A 16,707-nucleotide genomic window follows, 5' to 3' on the forward strand; every position below is an offset into this window, starting at 1 on the left:
GGTATTTAAACACGCACTCGATGCAGTTCAAGCCATGATAATTCTCCAAGGTGGAGACACAGTAGCAGTTCCTCCACAGTAGCAACTTAAGTTGCTGCCCTGTATTGTCAACTAGTGCAACCTTGTGGACAAAAGAGGTACTGTAGGCTCATTATAGGGCTCTGATAATACTTCATTCCCTAATAAGGACAATGTTGGTCAGGTGGGGGATCACCTAAAAACATAATTTCCATTATAATAAATATATTTATCATATAAATATGATACCAAGCATTTTGTCGTGTGCCTGATAATTTGTAATTAGAAAATTTTGCACAAAAGTTCTACAATTTTAATATGAGCATCTAATTGTGTTCCATTTGTTACAATTCGGTACCATTTGTTCTTTTTTATTCCATTTGTTCCAATTATGTAAAAGTTATGCATAATCATTTATTAAAAACACAGTGTTGAGCTGTGTTACCCAGGCTACAGTCAAACCCCAAATAAACTTTTCCTATAAAAAAAACAATCCATAAACATTAAAAGCTAATTAATTTCATTTATGAGCCAATGTGGCCATTCCGAGCCAAAAAAAAAAAAAATCATCACACATAGAGCCACCATGTTTCATTGTGACCCAATCTTGCATTGTTTTACTGATGCACCTTGCACATAGATCACACAAAACAGCAACTTTCACTACAAAATAGCACAAACAAGGATTCAGAGTTGGCATATGGATTATGGAATTCCTTATGAATGAAGCCATGGCAAAAAGAAATCCTGAGAGTTACAGGCTGCTGCCAAAGGGTAATAAATGTTACACTCGAGTTTACAAAGACTCCAAGGAAACAAATAGGCCTACATCACTGATGTAGTTTTAGTTTTGGAGTGCCAGTATTACATGAAACAAAAGGATAGAGATGATGGATGCCAACAATAAATAGAGACACTTTCTATTTTGTTTTATTATCCATTTGTAAATCAAGTTGTATTAGCAAACATAGCTTAAGACAGTGAAGTCATGATGTCACAGAACTGTCCTGTTCTACAGCTTATTCAGAATACATTCTTCTTGATGTGATTTAATATATAATTATATATATATTCCAATATAATTTGCAAATGTGATTTAAAACCAAGGTTTATATAACTTGTGCACAATATTTATTTTGTGACTTTTTAAGTATCCTGTATCCCCTAATTTTTTAAAGAATGTTTTAGGTTGCAAAAAAAAACAGCATTCACGATATTCATCAAAGAAAACCGCCATTTATATCAATTACTTGTCATTAACAACAATTTATCTTTACAGCTCTAGGTTACTAAATACCTTTCAACATGAGGAAGCATGTGGAGAGAGCTTGACCCTTAACCCCAAACCCTATGTCGTCATTTCCCCAAGACTCAACGGCTAATGCCCAGTGTTGCTGAGAGGGAAAGAAAAGAGTGAAGAGAGGGAGGGAGGAAAGGAGAAGGAGATAAAGAAAGGGAGAGTAGAGCGCGGAAATTTCGTCCCCGCTTCTTGGCGCGAATCTGGCAGGAAAAAAATAAAAGCGAACAGCCGTCGCTAGTTCCTATATAGAGTGTTTTTCAAGCTGCCAACCCTGCGAGCTCCTGTATTATATCAGACTAGCTCGCTCGTTAGCATTTTTAACATTCTTTACCACAGACCACATCTCATCTTCTGATCTCTAACTTCTTTAAAGCATTTTAGAGTGCAATAGTCGCGTCAAGGTGGTCGTATAAAATCTGCACAATGGGGGTGAGTTTGTATGTCCATGTTGTATGTTGTTAGCTTTGCTCTTTCTTGGGTTTTGATAAATGTGTGCGGCAATTTGAACAAAGACTGATGGAAGCAAATCATGATCCCGGAAAGAGTGTATGTGAATGCATGTGTGTTGGGTGTGTGTGCTGGAGGTAAAAACCTGGAGCTCATGAATAACGAGGGGGGTGGTGGTAGTAAAAAAAATTGGTGGTTTAACGTTAAAGATGTTCAGGCCCCGAATAGATTCTTGTAGTGTCCATCTAAGTACACAAATGTCCACCTCAAATGGTTTCTGGTTCATTTCAGGTGCCTCGTCGACTGCGCCATTTCTTTAACACTAAGCACAATAACACTGATACATATAATACGGCAAACTGTTGCTGTTTTCATCAAACTGCCTGTATTATCAGTTTCCAACAGTCGATGCATCAAAGTCATAGGAGGAGCTGGTCAGATATGGTGTATTTGAGCTCCATAATACACAGGCTTTTAATTCGCATGATGCCAGCAGCCACTGCGAGATCAAACCTTTCACGACAGCGCTAGTGCTCAGTCAGTCGGGTTGGAATTATACATTTATCTGGCAGTAGTGAACTTTATATACTGAGCCCTCCATTGTCAAGCCCTTATAAAACTATTATTAACCACGTTCATCTCCACGTGCTTTGTGTTCTCAGCACCTGTTTCCTGCTTCTCTTGCCATTACTATACCTTGAGCTAAAGAAAAGCTTGCTTTCTGCTCCTCGAGCTAGATATGTAGCCTACTCTTCTTGATAATTTAGATTGTTATTTTTTTAAACAGGCTTTAAATCCTCACATTTACAGAAATACCACTATCATATGATGTCCACAAATGGGTCACTAATCTCCATGAAGTAACGTGGATAGAAACAAATGCAATTTGCTAGCTATGGATGCATATTGACCTGGATAATTATTTGTAGAAATTTTTTTGAGATTTTCAGCTTGTGTGCAATAAGTATTTTTAAAGCTAAAATAAACTAAAACATTTTGTAAATTGCTAGCTAATATTATTTATGAATTGGTAATTATGGTAAAATAAGCATTTAATTCCACTTTTTTGTGACAAGTTCAAAATAACATTTCGAGAGCATCTTGTGCTTCAATGGAACATCTGACCGTCTTTGCAAAATGTACTTGATTTGATGATCCTTTTAGTCTTCATTTATTATCAGATTGTTTTAAGTTTTTCCAAAAGCCTACAAGTTCAGGACAAACGATCCAAGATTATCAAATGTCTCAGATTGAGTCAAGTCACATTTTTCTATACTGTGCTTTATACAATAGTCTTTCAAAGCAGCTTCAATGTAATAAACAGGAAAATAACAGTCTTAAAGGGATAGTTCACCCAAAAATGATCATTCTGTCATTGATTACTCACCCTCATGTTTTTCCAAACCCGTAAGACTTTCGTTCATCTTCGGAACACAAATGATCTTTTTGATTAAATCTGAGAGTTTCTGTCCCTTCGTTGACAGTTACGCAACTACCAATTTTACGCTTCATAAAGGTTCATAAAAAAGATCGTAAAGCTAATCTATATGAATTGAGCTGTTTAGCCCGAATTTTCTTAAGAGACTCGGTCGCTTTTTATATGATGAACAGATTGAATTTAGGCTTTTATTCACATAAATATTCTATTCATCAAAGCACACATCAGTTGTGGTAAACGGAAGCTCAATCATGTTTGCTTGATGTGTAAGAACTGATGAGGTTCATTCTCGCGTTACGCAGCACGTTTGAGCTTCAGCTTTCCCCAGGTTTGTTCTCGCATGTCAAGCAAGGTTCAGATGAGCTTCTGTTTATGTTTGCTGATCAATGTTTATATGTGGATAAAAGACTTAATTAAATCCGTTCATCATATAAAGCATTCGATTTCTCTTCAGGACTAAACCGCTCAATTCATATGGATTAGTTTTTATGAACTTTTGGTAACGCTTCCTTTTACAGTCCTGTTACCCATGTACATACTATGTACTTATTATAGTAATTACAATTACTGGGTAATAACTAGGTACTAACCATGAACCTAACCCATGTACTTACCTTATATTAGCCAGTACTTTCTAGGTAAGTACACTGTAAGTACTGTACTGTAAAAGCAAGCGTTACCGAACTTTTTTAAACATCAAAGTGTCCGTTTTTGTATTTTATAAATTTTTTATTAATCTTCATTTGTGTTCTGAAGGTGAACGAAAGTCTTACAGGTTTGGAACAACATGAGGTTAGAGTAATAATGACAGAATTTTCTTTTTTGGGTGAACTATCTCTTTAATGTTGCAAAATCAATCAATTATGAAATGACTTAGAGTTCAGCTGTAAAGCAGCTCTACAGAAAACAATAGTGCCATTATTCGTCTTAATTTAAACCAGTGTTGATTCGGTTCATTTCAGAACTCACTATATGTCTATTCATATTATTCCGACCATCAACCACCCTCCTCTCTAGAGTAGAAATAATTAAAACCTTATCAGATGTCTGTTTATATTTGCTCTGAAATTTCCTAGATTTGTTGTAAAGTATACATTTTTCAGATGGTTTTGTTCAGTCTTTATCTGAGGGTGGTGTTTGACAGTATGTCTTTCCGTTACCATTTAGAGAAAATCAAATAGAGCAAAGGAGAAAAAGCAGAGAAGACTTGAAGAACGGGCAGCTATGGATGCAGTGTGTGCTAAGGTGGAAGCAGCCAATAAGGTATGACTAATCTGAAAGAAACATTTTACAAAATATGTGTGGACTTGTCTTAAAATTGTGTATGTTATGTTTGTTTAGGCTCTTGCAATAGAGAAATATTGATGCAATGTGTGTCCCTTTTTTTTTTTTTTTTTTTTTTTTTTTTTTTTTTACAGCTTGAAGATCCTCTGTCTGCTATGCCAGTGTTCAAAAAGTATGACAGAAATGGGTATGTTGTCTTTGTTTTCCCCTTTACCAGATGTGTCTGCCTGTAAACTGGTGAACTAAAATCATTTCATTTTTTATGCTATACTAATATTGTGAATGTCTGAATCGGTCACAGGCTAAACCTGGTGATTGAGTGTAAACGGGTAGCTGCATTGAGTCCAGATACAGTGGAGTGGGCCTATGAGTTGACTAGAGCCAACATGCAGACGCTGTAGGTATTGAGCAAGTCAACATGTGGGGTAATCCAACATCCCATATTGTTACTGCCTTTGAAGTTTATGCTGCTTTAATTGTCAAATTTTTCGTGTCTGGGATCTTGAGCTTTCCCGTATAGCTTCTTAATGGATGCCTGTTAGCATTTTGTGTCCCATTGACATTCAGTTTTGTGAGAAATGTCCCTTTGAACAAGGATATAAACCTATGAGTATTGTGCATGTGTTGCTTCTGCGAAATGTGAATTGTTGTTCCATTGTTTTGGCAGATATGAACAGAGTGAGTGGGGATGGAAGGAGAGAGAGAAAAGGGAGGAGATGAAGGACGAGAGAGCATGGTATCTCCTGGCCTTTGATGCTGACTCCACGCCTTTAGCATTTTCCCACTTTCGATTTGACGTGGAGTGTGGAGATGAGGTTTTATATTGGTAATGTTGCTTTAATTATTACTGATCACACAGGACAGCTATAAATTTCTCTTTGATGATTATTAAAAATCTGTCAGTTTATTAAGGGTACGTCTACATGACAATGATGTACTAAAAACCGAAAAGTTTTTCCTTTGTGTTTTTCGCGTACTGACAACAACGTTGTTAAAACGATCCTTGTTCCCACGGATCCGCAAAAATACATTTTGTATTCATGCTTGGCCAGTAGTTGGCGACGTCACTTTGTAAAGAAACACTTGGCACCTATAGACTGAAGTTATACACACGTGCATGTCACGGTTTTCACAAATTTGCGTTGTTGTAGTTTACACTGAGACAATAACGGTTATTGAAAACATTGAAACCAGTTTTCAAAAATTTGTGTTTTCAAGACCTCAAAACGCTGTTGTCATGTAAATAAATGACCAAAACGCACAAAGTTTTCTGTTTTTAGTTGAAAACGGTGTTGTGTAAACGGCCCCTCAGAATACACAATTTGGGTTATTGGCTGATATAGGTGGGAGGATTTTTTTTGTTTCTTAATCAATATTTGACATTTAATTGTTAAATTCCCCTATTTTTACATTTAGATAATCTTTGCAATTCTTTGTAATTGGAACAATTTTTCCCAGGAACTTTTTTCCCCCAGACCTGTTGCTGTCTGCGTGGAGTCAACCAATCACCGCGGTCTAAAGTACCGTAAAGATTAGGCAAATTAGTCCAGTGACGCAGGACTGCGTGCTACTTTACAGTTCCCACTGGATTTCATCCTCTGAATTTAAGCTTAATAAATTTAGCCTGAACCTCGTCGTCGGTCTGTCTGTCTTATTTTTTAAACTCCATTGTTGATTCAAATAGCAAACAACAGTTACTGCACGCACCGCAACAGATGGTGGTTGAAAAAAAATGCTGCGTGGAGTCAACCAATCAAAATGCGGCATGAACTCAACCAATCAGCATGATCAGCGCCCAAGTCCCTCCCCCGAAATTCCTGAACTTTGAAAAAGTACTACCTCACAAGCAGGGACTTTCGGAGGGGGAAATATTTACCCGGAACTTCATTTAGACCCTGGTTCCTGCGGTGGAAACACGGAGTACCACCCCAAAGTTCCTAGTTCCTGTGTTGGAAACGCGGCTTAAAACCTACTAACTTAGGCCGTGTTTACACCTTTTTATTACACCCAGTATTAAGATGCGTTTCGGTCAATCGGATCACAAATGATGAGAGAGATATATTCCCGTTTACACCTGGTGTTTTAATCTCTTTTGTCCACTTTCATAACCTGGTTAGCTCTACAGTGCCCCACAAATCTCCAATGTAAATCTGGTGAAAAGTGGAACTGCAGTGTACTGTAATTGAGATTTATTTTCATGTTAGCTTACATAAACCTTGCTCCAGACCAAGACGCTATCAGTCAGCTTCAGCAATGTGTCTGCATCAGGTTATTAACTAGTTGGCGTGTCTGTTCATCCTATGTGGAGTAGCGTATCAAATTAAAGTATAAACCCTTTAGTTTAAACTTGCTATTGTGAATAGCCTTTATACACAGTAGTTCTGATGTTTGTTCTGAGAATAGACATGACTTTGTTTTCCTCACTGGAATTCCTACATACCTTGCAATATTTTAAAACGACATTCGGACGCAATAAATACTACATTAAAGCAATTCTAATATGGCATTCTATGCGTTTGTTTTGTGTACTAAAGTCTGTCAATCATCATTAGAGCGCCACCCTCCGTCTGAATAACGCAAGGACATTAGAATTCTGCCAAAAATGTGTCTGATGTGTTTAGCGATTAGGAAATAAAGCATATAAAATGTTTATCATAAACAAGCGCTAAGACCCAGAATCTGCCCTACCTGAATTTACGGCCAGGGGCCGCTACTTTAGACCCCGTTTACACCTGTATTTAGCATTGTCCACTTGTGATTGGATTAATGAAAACGTTTCTTAACACCAGGGGCAAACACTAATTTAATAAAATTTTTAGAAAATGTAAAGAATGAATATCCATTTTCCTGACAGTATATTATAGTGTTATGCCAAAATTAACATGTGTAATTTAAAATGATTGATTTAAATTGAGTGTTTTTTTTTTAAAAACATTTCAAATAGGATGGAATTGATCAGTTATTGTCCTTAACATGAAAACAATTATCAGCTTATTGATGTATTGTGCATGTCTGTCTGTCCATTTATCATTGCACATATTGTTTTGTGTGAGTGTGTGGAAGGGCTCGCTTGTTATTTTTGCAACGTGTGACTTCACTGATTCACTTCATATAAGACACATGACCTCAGAGATTGCTGTTTGTATCTGACTGATTCTAATTATGTTTTCTCAGTTATGAAGTCCAATTGGAGAGTAAAGTCAGACGGAAAGGCCTGGGGAAATTTCTCATCCAAATCCTTCAGCTTATCGCCAACAGGTACCACAACAAACACAGCACTCCAAGAATTTATTCCTGTGTAGCACTTTTTTCCAAAACTCATAATTCACTCTCTTTCCTCAGCACGCAAATGAAAAAGGTCATGCTGACTGTATTTAAACACAATCATGGGGCTTACCAGTTCTTTAGGGAGGCTTTACAGTAAGTCCTGTCCTTCTGGACTAATACACATTCAATACTTCCTCACTATATGAAATTCCTGTTCCTCCTCTGAATGCAGATTTTTATACAGGCCTTTGTGATAGACCAAACACTAGATGATGGCAGTTGCCATAGCAACAAGTGCCTAGCCAACTACTGAAAAAATCTGCAATGCTTATTCAGTGTTAAAATATGAATTCACCAATGGCTGCCCTCTTCCTTTCAGGTTTGAGATTGATGAAACATCACCCAGTATGTCCGGTTGCTGTGGAGAAGATTGCTCCTATGAGATTCTGAGCCGGAGAACAAAATATGGCGATGTGTCGGGGCATGCGCATGGGGGCGGCCACTGTGGAGGCTGCTGCCATTAAGAGCAAGCCTTCATGTGTTCTTTCAGAGCTTCCTCATCCTCATTCCCTACATCCCATCACCCACAATCCCCTCTTAGAAAGCCCTTAAAACAGACTCTCCTGCCCATATTCATCAATGAAACCCCCTCTATGCTTGCTCTTGGTTTTTAACTTAAAAAAGCTCATCCAGCATTCCACGTAATAAGCGATAGTATGCTATTCTCAGTTACATAAAGGTTTGAATGACAAAAAAATGGCAGTAAAAGCCACTGTGATCCAAATGTGACTTCTCTCACCTCAGGTATCAGCATGGTGAGGGTCATCCGAAAAAAGCCTGCTTTTTTGTCGTTGTTTTTTCAGAAAGTTTCCTTCACTCATCGTCTGTTGAGTGAATGCAGGTGTTGGTCACAGTGGTTATTACAGCCATTTTACTCTATACCACTTTTCAGGGTAAATGTATTTTAACTAAAAGCTGAAGTTTGCTTCTCACTTCAAGAATATGAAAACTACAGTCTGTACTGTTTATAATTCGTAATCACTTAGACTGTCTCAGGTCATTCAACAAAATGTTTTATAACAGCTATATTAGGGAACTAATGGATGAGGATTATGTTGATGTTTGATTTGATAAAGAGGTTGGCATGTTAGCTATGGTAGATATATACTTTCATTTTACTTTTTTATCATAACATTCTTTTATCATGTCATTACTGTATATTTCCATTTTTTTCTTCACTGTATATAATCTGTTTGCAATGTACATTTTATTTGCCTTCAAAAACATTGGAAAATGATATACAACACTTAAAAACAGTTTGAGAGATGAGTGTTCCTGTCTTGTGCTCTCCTGTTGAACTGAAACGAAAGGTCATTCCAGCTTTGTTATGCGTTTGATTTGTATGCAACAAATAAAGAAATCTTGTTTGACTTCTTGATATTTAGTGGACTGATTCGTTTTACTGCGTTTCAAATGTATCTTGAAAAAGCTGTTCTTAACTATTGATTTTAGTTTTGACACTGATAACCAAATCCCCACTCTCAGTTTTATTAAGAAAGGTTGCTTTGTTGTTTGAGTCATTTGAACATTTTAAGTGAGAAAAGCATCCTCATCATGTTTATTTTAAGGAATGTTTGGTTATGGCACTATTTACAATTTTACATTAGAAATTAATTTATAGTTTAAAATAACTTTTTTCTATTTTAATTTAATTTTAAAATGCAATTTATTCCTGTGATGGCAAAGCTGAATTTTTAGCAGCCATTTTTCAGTGTCACGTGAATCACGATTTTTCTAATGATGATTTGGTGCTCAATTAAGATTTTATTTATCAATATTAAAAACAGTTGTGCTGCTCTACAATTTCATGTTTAAGATTCTTTGAATAATGATTGATGAATAAAAAGTTCAAAAGATCAGTATTTATTGGAAAATGAATTTAAATTTAAAAGTCTTTCCTGTCACTTTTGATCAGTGCATCCTTACTGAATAAAAGGATTCATTTCTTTTAATTTATAAACTAATTCATTTATAGTATAGATTGAGTTGAAAAATATACATAATCACACGTTTCATTATTATGAAATAATTGTTTGGGAAACAATGGGATAATTCAGACAGCACAACACTACATTCTGATGGACATAAAAGATGGATGTAAGATGGATTTCTGGCTGAAAATAAGCAACAAAGGCTCATATGAAAGCTGCTGGAATAAATTAAGAGTATTTTATTATTAAATAGAAATTTAATCAGCTAAGTCAGACCCTTGGATATCTTTTAATCACTACAATGACATTTCGAAATCAGTATATTTATGGTGGATATGCTAATGATGAAATGCCCTTTACATTTTTTCACAATAGGTCATAATACAAAAAAGTTAAAGAATCTGCTATTTCACTCACTGGAATTTTTCTTATTAAATGGTTAAAGGTTTAACGTCTTTGGAACAAAAGTTAAAGGGCGGAACTATGGTTTATTTCCATGCTTCAGGAGATCATTGACCATGTTACACATTCAAAGCGGAAGTTGTTGGTACTGCGCAGTGGATGAATGGGATCGCTGTACATCATATTGCGCTACTCTAGTATGCATAGAGACGCACAACGCTGCCTGTAATACACACAATGAAGCGACCGGAAAGGATTTATTCACCTCAACTTTACCTTAATGCACATCATTGAGTGTAATTTATTAAAACACATTAGTTGTTCCCGTAAATTCATATTTACTGAAATTGATATCTGATTTTATTTTCACTGGAAGTATTTGGGAAGCTGCAAACCATCCCCTTTTTTTCCGCCATCTGTAGTCATGATTGTTATGATGCATTCACATGGGCTGTCTTCATGATCACCGGTTTCATCGCCCTTTCTCCGTCAGTCTTGATTTCTGCATCAGCAGGTCATCATGAGAATGAGGCTGAAGCTGAAGACTGTGTTTGTCATGTACTTCATGGTCTCACTGCTAGGACTCATCTATGCGCTGATGCAGTTGGGTAAGACTGGAATCACTATCATCATTACCTTGTTCATTCGGCCTTGAACCAGCCATTGTTAACCATGACAGTGAATCTCCCTCTGCAGGTCAACGCTGTGACTGTAGAGATCATGGCATGTCTAAAGATCAGCAGATCTCTCATCTGCGAACGGAGCTTCAGAAGCTGCAGGAACACATAAAAACATCAGAGCTGAAGAAGACTGATGTGCCCAAAATTTATGTGATAACACCCACATATGCAAGGTATGTAGGCAGCCGAGTTACGGTTGGTCTGTGCCTGCTCAAAATCCAGTGTAAAGAGTCTAAATGATACCTGCTCTGAGACCCACCTCAACCCCTAGTATTATACCTTTTATATATTGTTTATTCCGTTATTGCTGTGTAAATGCATCAATGCCACCTCTGAGCAGCATTAAACAGTCTGTGGAAAGACACCTAACTGCCACTTCAGAAGCACTTCTGTGCCAGTGTAAATTTGGCACTACTTTTTGAAATGCTACATCAGAGACGTCCTAGCTTTACCAACCATATGATGCTTACGCCATGACGTAAAGAATCGGTTTGAACCGATTTTTTGCAACCTACTGTTAAAAAAAAGCCAATAATGGAAATGAGTCAGTGCTCATGTTCCACTGCTCATATCTTTCATTGCAAAAATGCATTCTGTGTGAACAGCCCCTTAGCTTTGCAGTATGCAAATACTGTATACAGCTACATGGTAAACATTCTTAGGCAGCGTTCACACAGAACACGTTTTTGCATTCTTTTCCATTTTATTTCTTTGTAAACATGCGCTAGACTGACGTGTTTCACCATTGTCGCTTTTGTCTCGTGTTTCTTTCAACACCTCGCTGATGACACGCATTCAAAAAACTTAGTGTTCAAGTTAAAAAACGTCTCTAGAGCTTGTTGTTTTTACTTCACTACCCTGCATCTCACATTCTTGCAATCCACTGCACTGATTTTTCATTGTTCTTGATGTAAACATGCGCGAGATTGACCTAGCCCTTGCATCTTTTGTCTTTTGCCATGTCTTGTGCATGACATGGCATACTACAAAAGGCGGTGCTCAAGTTAAAAGAAGTTCAACTTTTTAAAAAGTGCATCTCTAAACCTTGTGCTTTTTTCCATTCCACTTCCCTGCATCTCACATTTTTAAACACGCTCTGAATGGCCCTTCATACATTAAAGGGATAGTTCACCCAAAAATGAAAATTTTGTTATTTACTCACCCTCAAGTTGTTCCAAACCTGTATGAGTTTCTTTCCCCTGTTGAACACAAAATAATATATTTTAAAGAATGTTGGTAAGCAGACAGTTGACGGAACCCATTGATTTCCATAGTAGGAAAAAAAATACCATGGAAGTCAATGGGTGCCGTCAACTGTCTGCTTACCAACATTCTTTAAAATATATTATTTTGTGTTCAACAGGGGAAAGAAACTCATACAGGTTTGGAACAACTTGAGGGTGAGTAAATAACAAAATTTTGGGGTGAGCTATCCCTTTAAAATATCTCCAAAATGAGGTTTAAAGAAGTTTGCATGTTCTGTGGATGAGAATAAAAAATAATTTGAGGAAAGTCTCACCCTAAACTGCACAGAATTGAATCTCTCTCTTTCTCCCTCTTCATCCTCTCTCCAGACTGGTGCAGAAAGCTGAGCTCACTCGTTTGTCTCTCACCTTCCTCCATGTTCCTCAGCTCCACTGGATCGTGGTGGAGGACGCTCCCCAGCCAACTCCGCTCGTCACAGACTTCCTGGCTGCATCTGGCCTGACCTACACCCACCTGCACAAGCTGACCCCCAAGGACAGGAAGCTCCAGGAAGGTGATCCCAGCTGGCTGAAGCCTCGGGGAGCTGAGCAGAGGAACGAGGGTTTACGCTGGCTCAGAGAGATGGGTGCCGCTGCTGAGGGAAAGGAAGCGGCTGCCCTCGAGGAGGCTGTGGTGTACTTTGCTGATGATGACAACACATACAGCCTGCAGCTTTTTGAAGAGGTGAGGTGTTTTAATGGTTACATATATACTAGCGTTAAACAGTTTGGGGTCGGCAACATTTTTCAATGTTTTTGAAAGTCTCCTATGCTCACCAAGGCTGCATTTATTTGATCAAAAAGTACAGTGATATTGTGAAATATTATTACAAATGAAAATAATTGTTTTTATTTTCATGTTTTAAAATGTAATGGTAAAGCTGAATTTTCAGCATCATTACTCCAGTCTTCAGTGTCACATGATCCTTCAGAAATCATTCTAATATGCTGATTTGGTGCTCAAGAAACATGTCTTATTATTATCAATGTTGAAAACTGATATATATTTTTTTGGAAACTGTAATACATTTTTTTCCAGGATTCTTTGATTAACAAAGTTAAAAAGAAAAATGTATTTGAAAATAGAAATCTTTTGTAACATAATAAAATATATGTAATGCATCTGTACTGAATAAAAGTATTAATTTCTTTCTTTCTTTTCTTTTTATAAACTTTTAAACAGTAGTGTTTACCACCAGTCATATTTTTGGACACTTGATGACCTTGTGTTTCTAAAGTTTTGTAAGAAAATCTAAACCGTTTCTACAGTGATTTTCTTTATAATATATATAAAAAAAAAAACATCTAAACAAATAAATAAATAATGAACTAAAATTATTTTATCACTACATAGTTCCTGTACTTTTCATGTTATTTCATTGATCGTAATGACGTTTTTAATTAATTCTATTATTCTAATATGTAGAAAATGGTACTAATAAAGTTTTTATTGGTAGATTTAGATGCAAAACTTCTCCAGATGTGAAAGTTTGTTCCAGATTGTATTGTAATGGTTTGCAGAATTTCAATGAAAGCTGAACTTGGGATCATCTCAAGTCATTTAATGGGTGTTTACAGGTTAAACCTCCAGGTGGAGCTGTGCTTCAGGTGTAAAAAGGTGTAACAGATGTTTTCTTTTGGAGTCTCAATTACACCAACCCTTCTCAAAACCATGCTGGGTCTGTACATAGTCTTTGCCTATGGACACAAGGCCTCCTGATTTTTTTTTTTTGTCTATATCATACTTCTTTTCCATTCACACTCTCCTTCCTATCATCCCCAGATGCGGTACACATACCGTGTCTCTGTGTGGCCCGTGGGTCTGGTGGGCGGGATGAAATTTGAGCGGCCCGTGGTGGAGGATGGGAAGGTTGTGCGTTTCCACACTGGCTGGCGCCCCAATCGCCCTTTCCCCATGGACATGGCTGGTTTTGCAGTGTCCTTGAGGTTGGTAATGACCAATCCCGAAGCACGGTTTGACGGTGATGCTCAGATGGGCTTCCTGGAAAGTAGTTTCCTTCAACACCTGGTTACTATGGACGACCTTGAACCCAAAGCAGACTTGTGCTCCAAGGTATATCCTTTATCCGGCACCTAGTGTTTGGAGATTAATCAGCATTGCTGCATATTAGCTTATTTTATGACTGTTTATTAGCTGTTCTACATTTGTAAATGAAAATAAATTTGTATGTGCTTTTGTAATTTTTATTAGTTTGTTCATTTCTGAATAGTATACATTTATTTGTATTTCTGTTTTAGTTTTGTAATTGTATCACTTATTTCAGTTAGCTGCCAAGGACACATTTCTAATTTTCACATTTTTCATCTAATATTTAAATTTAATTTGATTTCAATCAACAAAAAATAAAGTATTGGCTCCCTTTCAATTCATGAGTTCCTCACAGGAAGTTGAATAATATAGTGCAACAGTTGGATTCCGGATATGTTTTTAAATTGTACTAGTTTAGTAACTACATCATGGTCAGTCATGTGACATGCACAAACCTAATGAGTTTCGAGAGCTATGGCAGAAGGGAAGAAATCCACTTTCGTTGGAATCAGGGTTGTACATTTGGAAATAAATTAAGAATTCTTTCAAAATTCCAATTCAATTTCTGAATCCCATGACCTGCTTCTCTGAATTGTTATTCAGGTATTTAAACTAATTCCGATTCGAATTTCTGTGTGGAGAATTCATTTTAAATTCCAACTCAAATTAAAAGTGAGCCAATTCTTAAAATCTGAATTTTTCCCAACCCTTTTTGGAATGGGTCAACTATTCCTTTACGTACTATTGAAATGATTTTCCTCTTGCTCAGGTGCTGGTGTGGCACACCCGAACTGAGAAGCCAAAGATGAAGAGGGAAGACGCTTTGCAGAAGCAAGGGTTGGGTTCAGATCCGGATGTGGAGGTGTGAGCACCACCTCCTCAGAACATGCCTGAACTTTACCAAACATCCACACTTCCATTGTGCCAAACAGATTCTCTTATTTAAATGGCAAGAGGTAAATTGTAATGTACTGAAGACACTACTGTAAGTGTGATTTCTGGGTTCGCACACCAAAGACATGAGGTGATGAGTGCAGGTGAATGCAGCGACACAAAGAAACCTGCAGCTTAAAAGGAAATGGATTGTTATAATTCATCCTGCACCCGATAAACCATCCTAATCACCTGTTCACTTGAACAGTATTTAAAGGGAATTGTACATATGGTATCAATCATTAAGATGATGAGCTTGTATTTATAGATTAGAAGTGTGAGGTTTGCTTGAATATATATTTATTATAATATGAACTCATTATGCCTATGCTGTCCATGTCTTTGTCTTTCTAGGTGTACTTGTCTTATGTCTTGATAATAAAGACTTTTTTTTCACTGATAAGTGGAGGATGTAAATAGGTCAGATACGGTGTCTATTTATGCCATTAATAATCTCTTGAATCAAAATGCTTTGATTATCTTTAATCCAGTGGCATGTTGTGTACGTGGCACTGGTAAAGCTTCAGGTGACACGGTGTAAAGTACAGATGATGTCACTTGACCCTGTGAAACAACGAAGAGTGAAAACACTTAGAGAATGTGATAACATTTCGAGTTGTTATGCACATCATCATACTGGTGGCGATGTTAAAACTGTAGATAGCAGAATGAAGCGGATAAATTCAGTTTCTGGACAGTTCGTTATTCCATGTGCTGGGAAAGTTTTCTGTGTTATGCTTTAGAGGTCTTCCTGTTTTACTGAATCCAAATGTAAGAATGTAAATATGTCAATCAAGATGTGAACATTTCTGAATTAAAGTATTGGCTCCCTTCCAATTCATGAGTTGGTCACTTCACAGGAAGTTGAATATAGTGCAACAGTTTGGTCCCTTTCACTTTCTGGATAAGGGAATTGATTTTTAACGATAACTAATAAACTATTAAAGACAGTTCTACTCTATACATTGTATATGCTTTTGTTGAAGCAATCAGCCTGCATTATTTCAGCTTATTTGAAATATTCATGTTTAACAGCAGAATTCCTGGTGAAAAACTGCTTTACTGCATCTCCACCAATCAAAGAGTCGCAACAAGCAAACTGAACTCTTTAGCGCACGCCAACTCCCATGAAACACAGCAAATGATATAATAGTCTCCCTTCATTCTTAAACTATCAAAATATTTCTATATATGCACATTTTGCAATATTTACTTATTAGTGATTTGTTCCAGAAAATGTTTGTGTTATGCTGGTTGAAAGTCTCTTCACATCCTGATTGCAATCACAAAGTTAAGTGGTCTAAATGTATTTATATGTATGGCCCGTTAAAGGCGTAGGACCATAAAATGTTTGTCCAATTATTGAATTCGGTTTAAATGCAAAGATACAATGTCCTACCTCCCTGTCAATGTATGTATTAAAATTGCCTACCTAACCTTTAATCAAAAGTTCGTAATGTTATGATTCACCCCGTAGCTGGTTTGGTTCATGGCTTATAACTCTTCAATGAAGACTCTTAAAAAAAAAAAAACTTTATGGGCAAAATGAATAGGAAATACACAGCTGAAAAAGTGGATGGACACTGTTGCACTCAGTGTAATTATTGGAATGACAAGAATCTATTGATCTAATTCAAACTTTTCAAAACCTTC

General features: G+C 36.8%; 2 protein-coding genes across 3 annotated transcripts; both read left to right on the forward strand.

Moving 5' to 3' along the window:
- The first annotated feature begins 1,378 nt into the window (after window positions 1-1,378).
- On the forward strand, window positions 1,379-9,028 carry naa40 (N-alpha-acetyltransferase 40, NatD catalytic subunit). Its single transcript, XM_056268720.1, has 8 exons — window positions 1,379-1,747; window positions 4,371-4,466; window positions 4,622-4,674; window positions 4,789-4,884; window positions 5,155-5,313; window positions 7,662-7,745; window positions 7,830-7,907; window positions 8,134-9,028. The coding sequence occupies exons 1-8, from the start codon at window positions 1,742-1,744 to the stop codon at window positions 8,276-8,278; spliced, it is 717 nt and encodes a 238-aa protein (XP_056124695.1). The 5' UTR covers window positions 1,379-1,741; the 3' UTR covers window positions 8,279-9,028.
- A 1,520-nt stretch (window positions 9,029-10,548) lies between these two features.
- On the forward strand, window positions 10,549-15,726 carry b3gat3 (beta-1,3-glucuronyltransferase 3 (glucuronosyltransferase I)). Of its 2 annotated transcripts, XR_008809266.1 has the most exons (6): window positions 10,549-10,755; window positions 10,844-11,000; window positions 12,402-12,756; window positions 13,855-14,145; window positions 14,891-15,145; window positions 15,197-15,726. XR_008809266.1 is itself a non-coding variant. In XM_056268716.1 (5 exons), the coding sequence occupies exons 1-5, from the start codon at window positions 10,668-10,670 to the stop codon at window positions 14,987-14,989; spliced, it is 990 nt and encodes a 329-aa protein (XP_056124691.1). In that variant the 5' UTR covers window positions 10,549-10,667; the 3' UTR covers window positions 14,990-15,726. The 2 variants fall into 2 exon arrangements, 1 of the variants encoding a protein (XP_056124691.1); XM_056268716.1 differs by having other exon boundaries at window positions 14,891-15,726.
- The last annotated feature ends 981 nt before the right edge of the window (window positions 15,727-16,707 follow it).

This window comes from Rhinichthys klamathensis, unplaced genomic scaffold (genome assembly GCF_029890125.1).
Source record: "Rhinichthys klamathensis goyatoka isolate OS25496 unplaced genomic scaffold, OSU_Roscu_1.1 h1tg000275l_1, whole genome shotgun sequence".
Lineage (NCBI taxonomy): Eukaryota > Metazoa > Chordata > Actinopteri > Cypriniformes > Leuciscidae > Rhinichthys > Rhinichthys klamathensis.

Coding starts and splice junctions, on each gene's coding strand:
- naa40 (XM_056268720.1), top strand. Junction 4,675..4,788: donor AAAAAGTATGACAGAAATGG/GTATGTTGTCTT, acceptor AATCGGTCACAG/GCTAAACCTGGTGATTGAGT. Junction 4,885..5,154: donor AGAGCCAACATGCAGACGCT/GTAGGTATTGAG, acceptor TTGTTTTGGCAG/ATATGAACAGAGTGAGTGGG.
- b3gat3 (XM_056268716.1), top strand. CDS start 10,668: ATGAGAATGAGGCTGAAGCTGAAGACTGTGTTTGTCATGTACTTCATG. Junction 12,757..13,854: donor GCCTGCAGCTTTTTGAAGAG/GTGAGGTGTTTT, acceptor TATCATCCCCAG/ATGCGGTACACATACCGTGT. Junction 14,146..14,890: donor AAGCAGACTTGTGCTCCAAG/GTATATCCTTTA, acceptor CCTCTTGCTCAG/GTGCTGGTGTGGCACACCCG.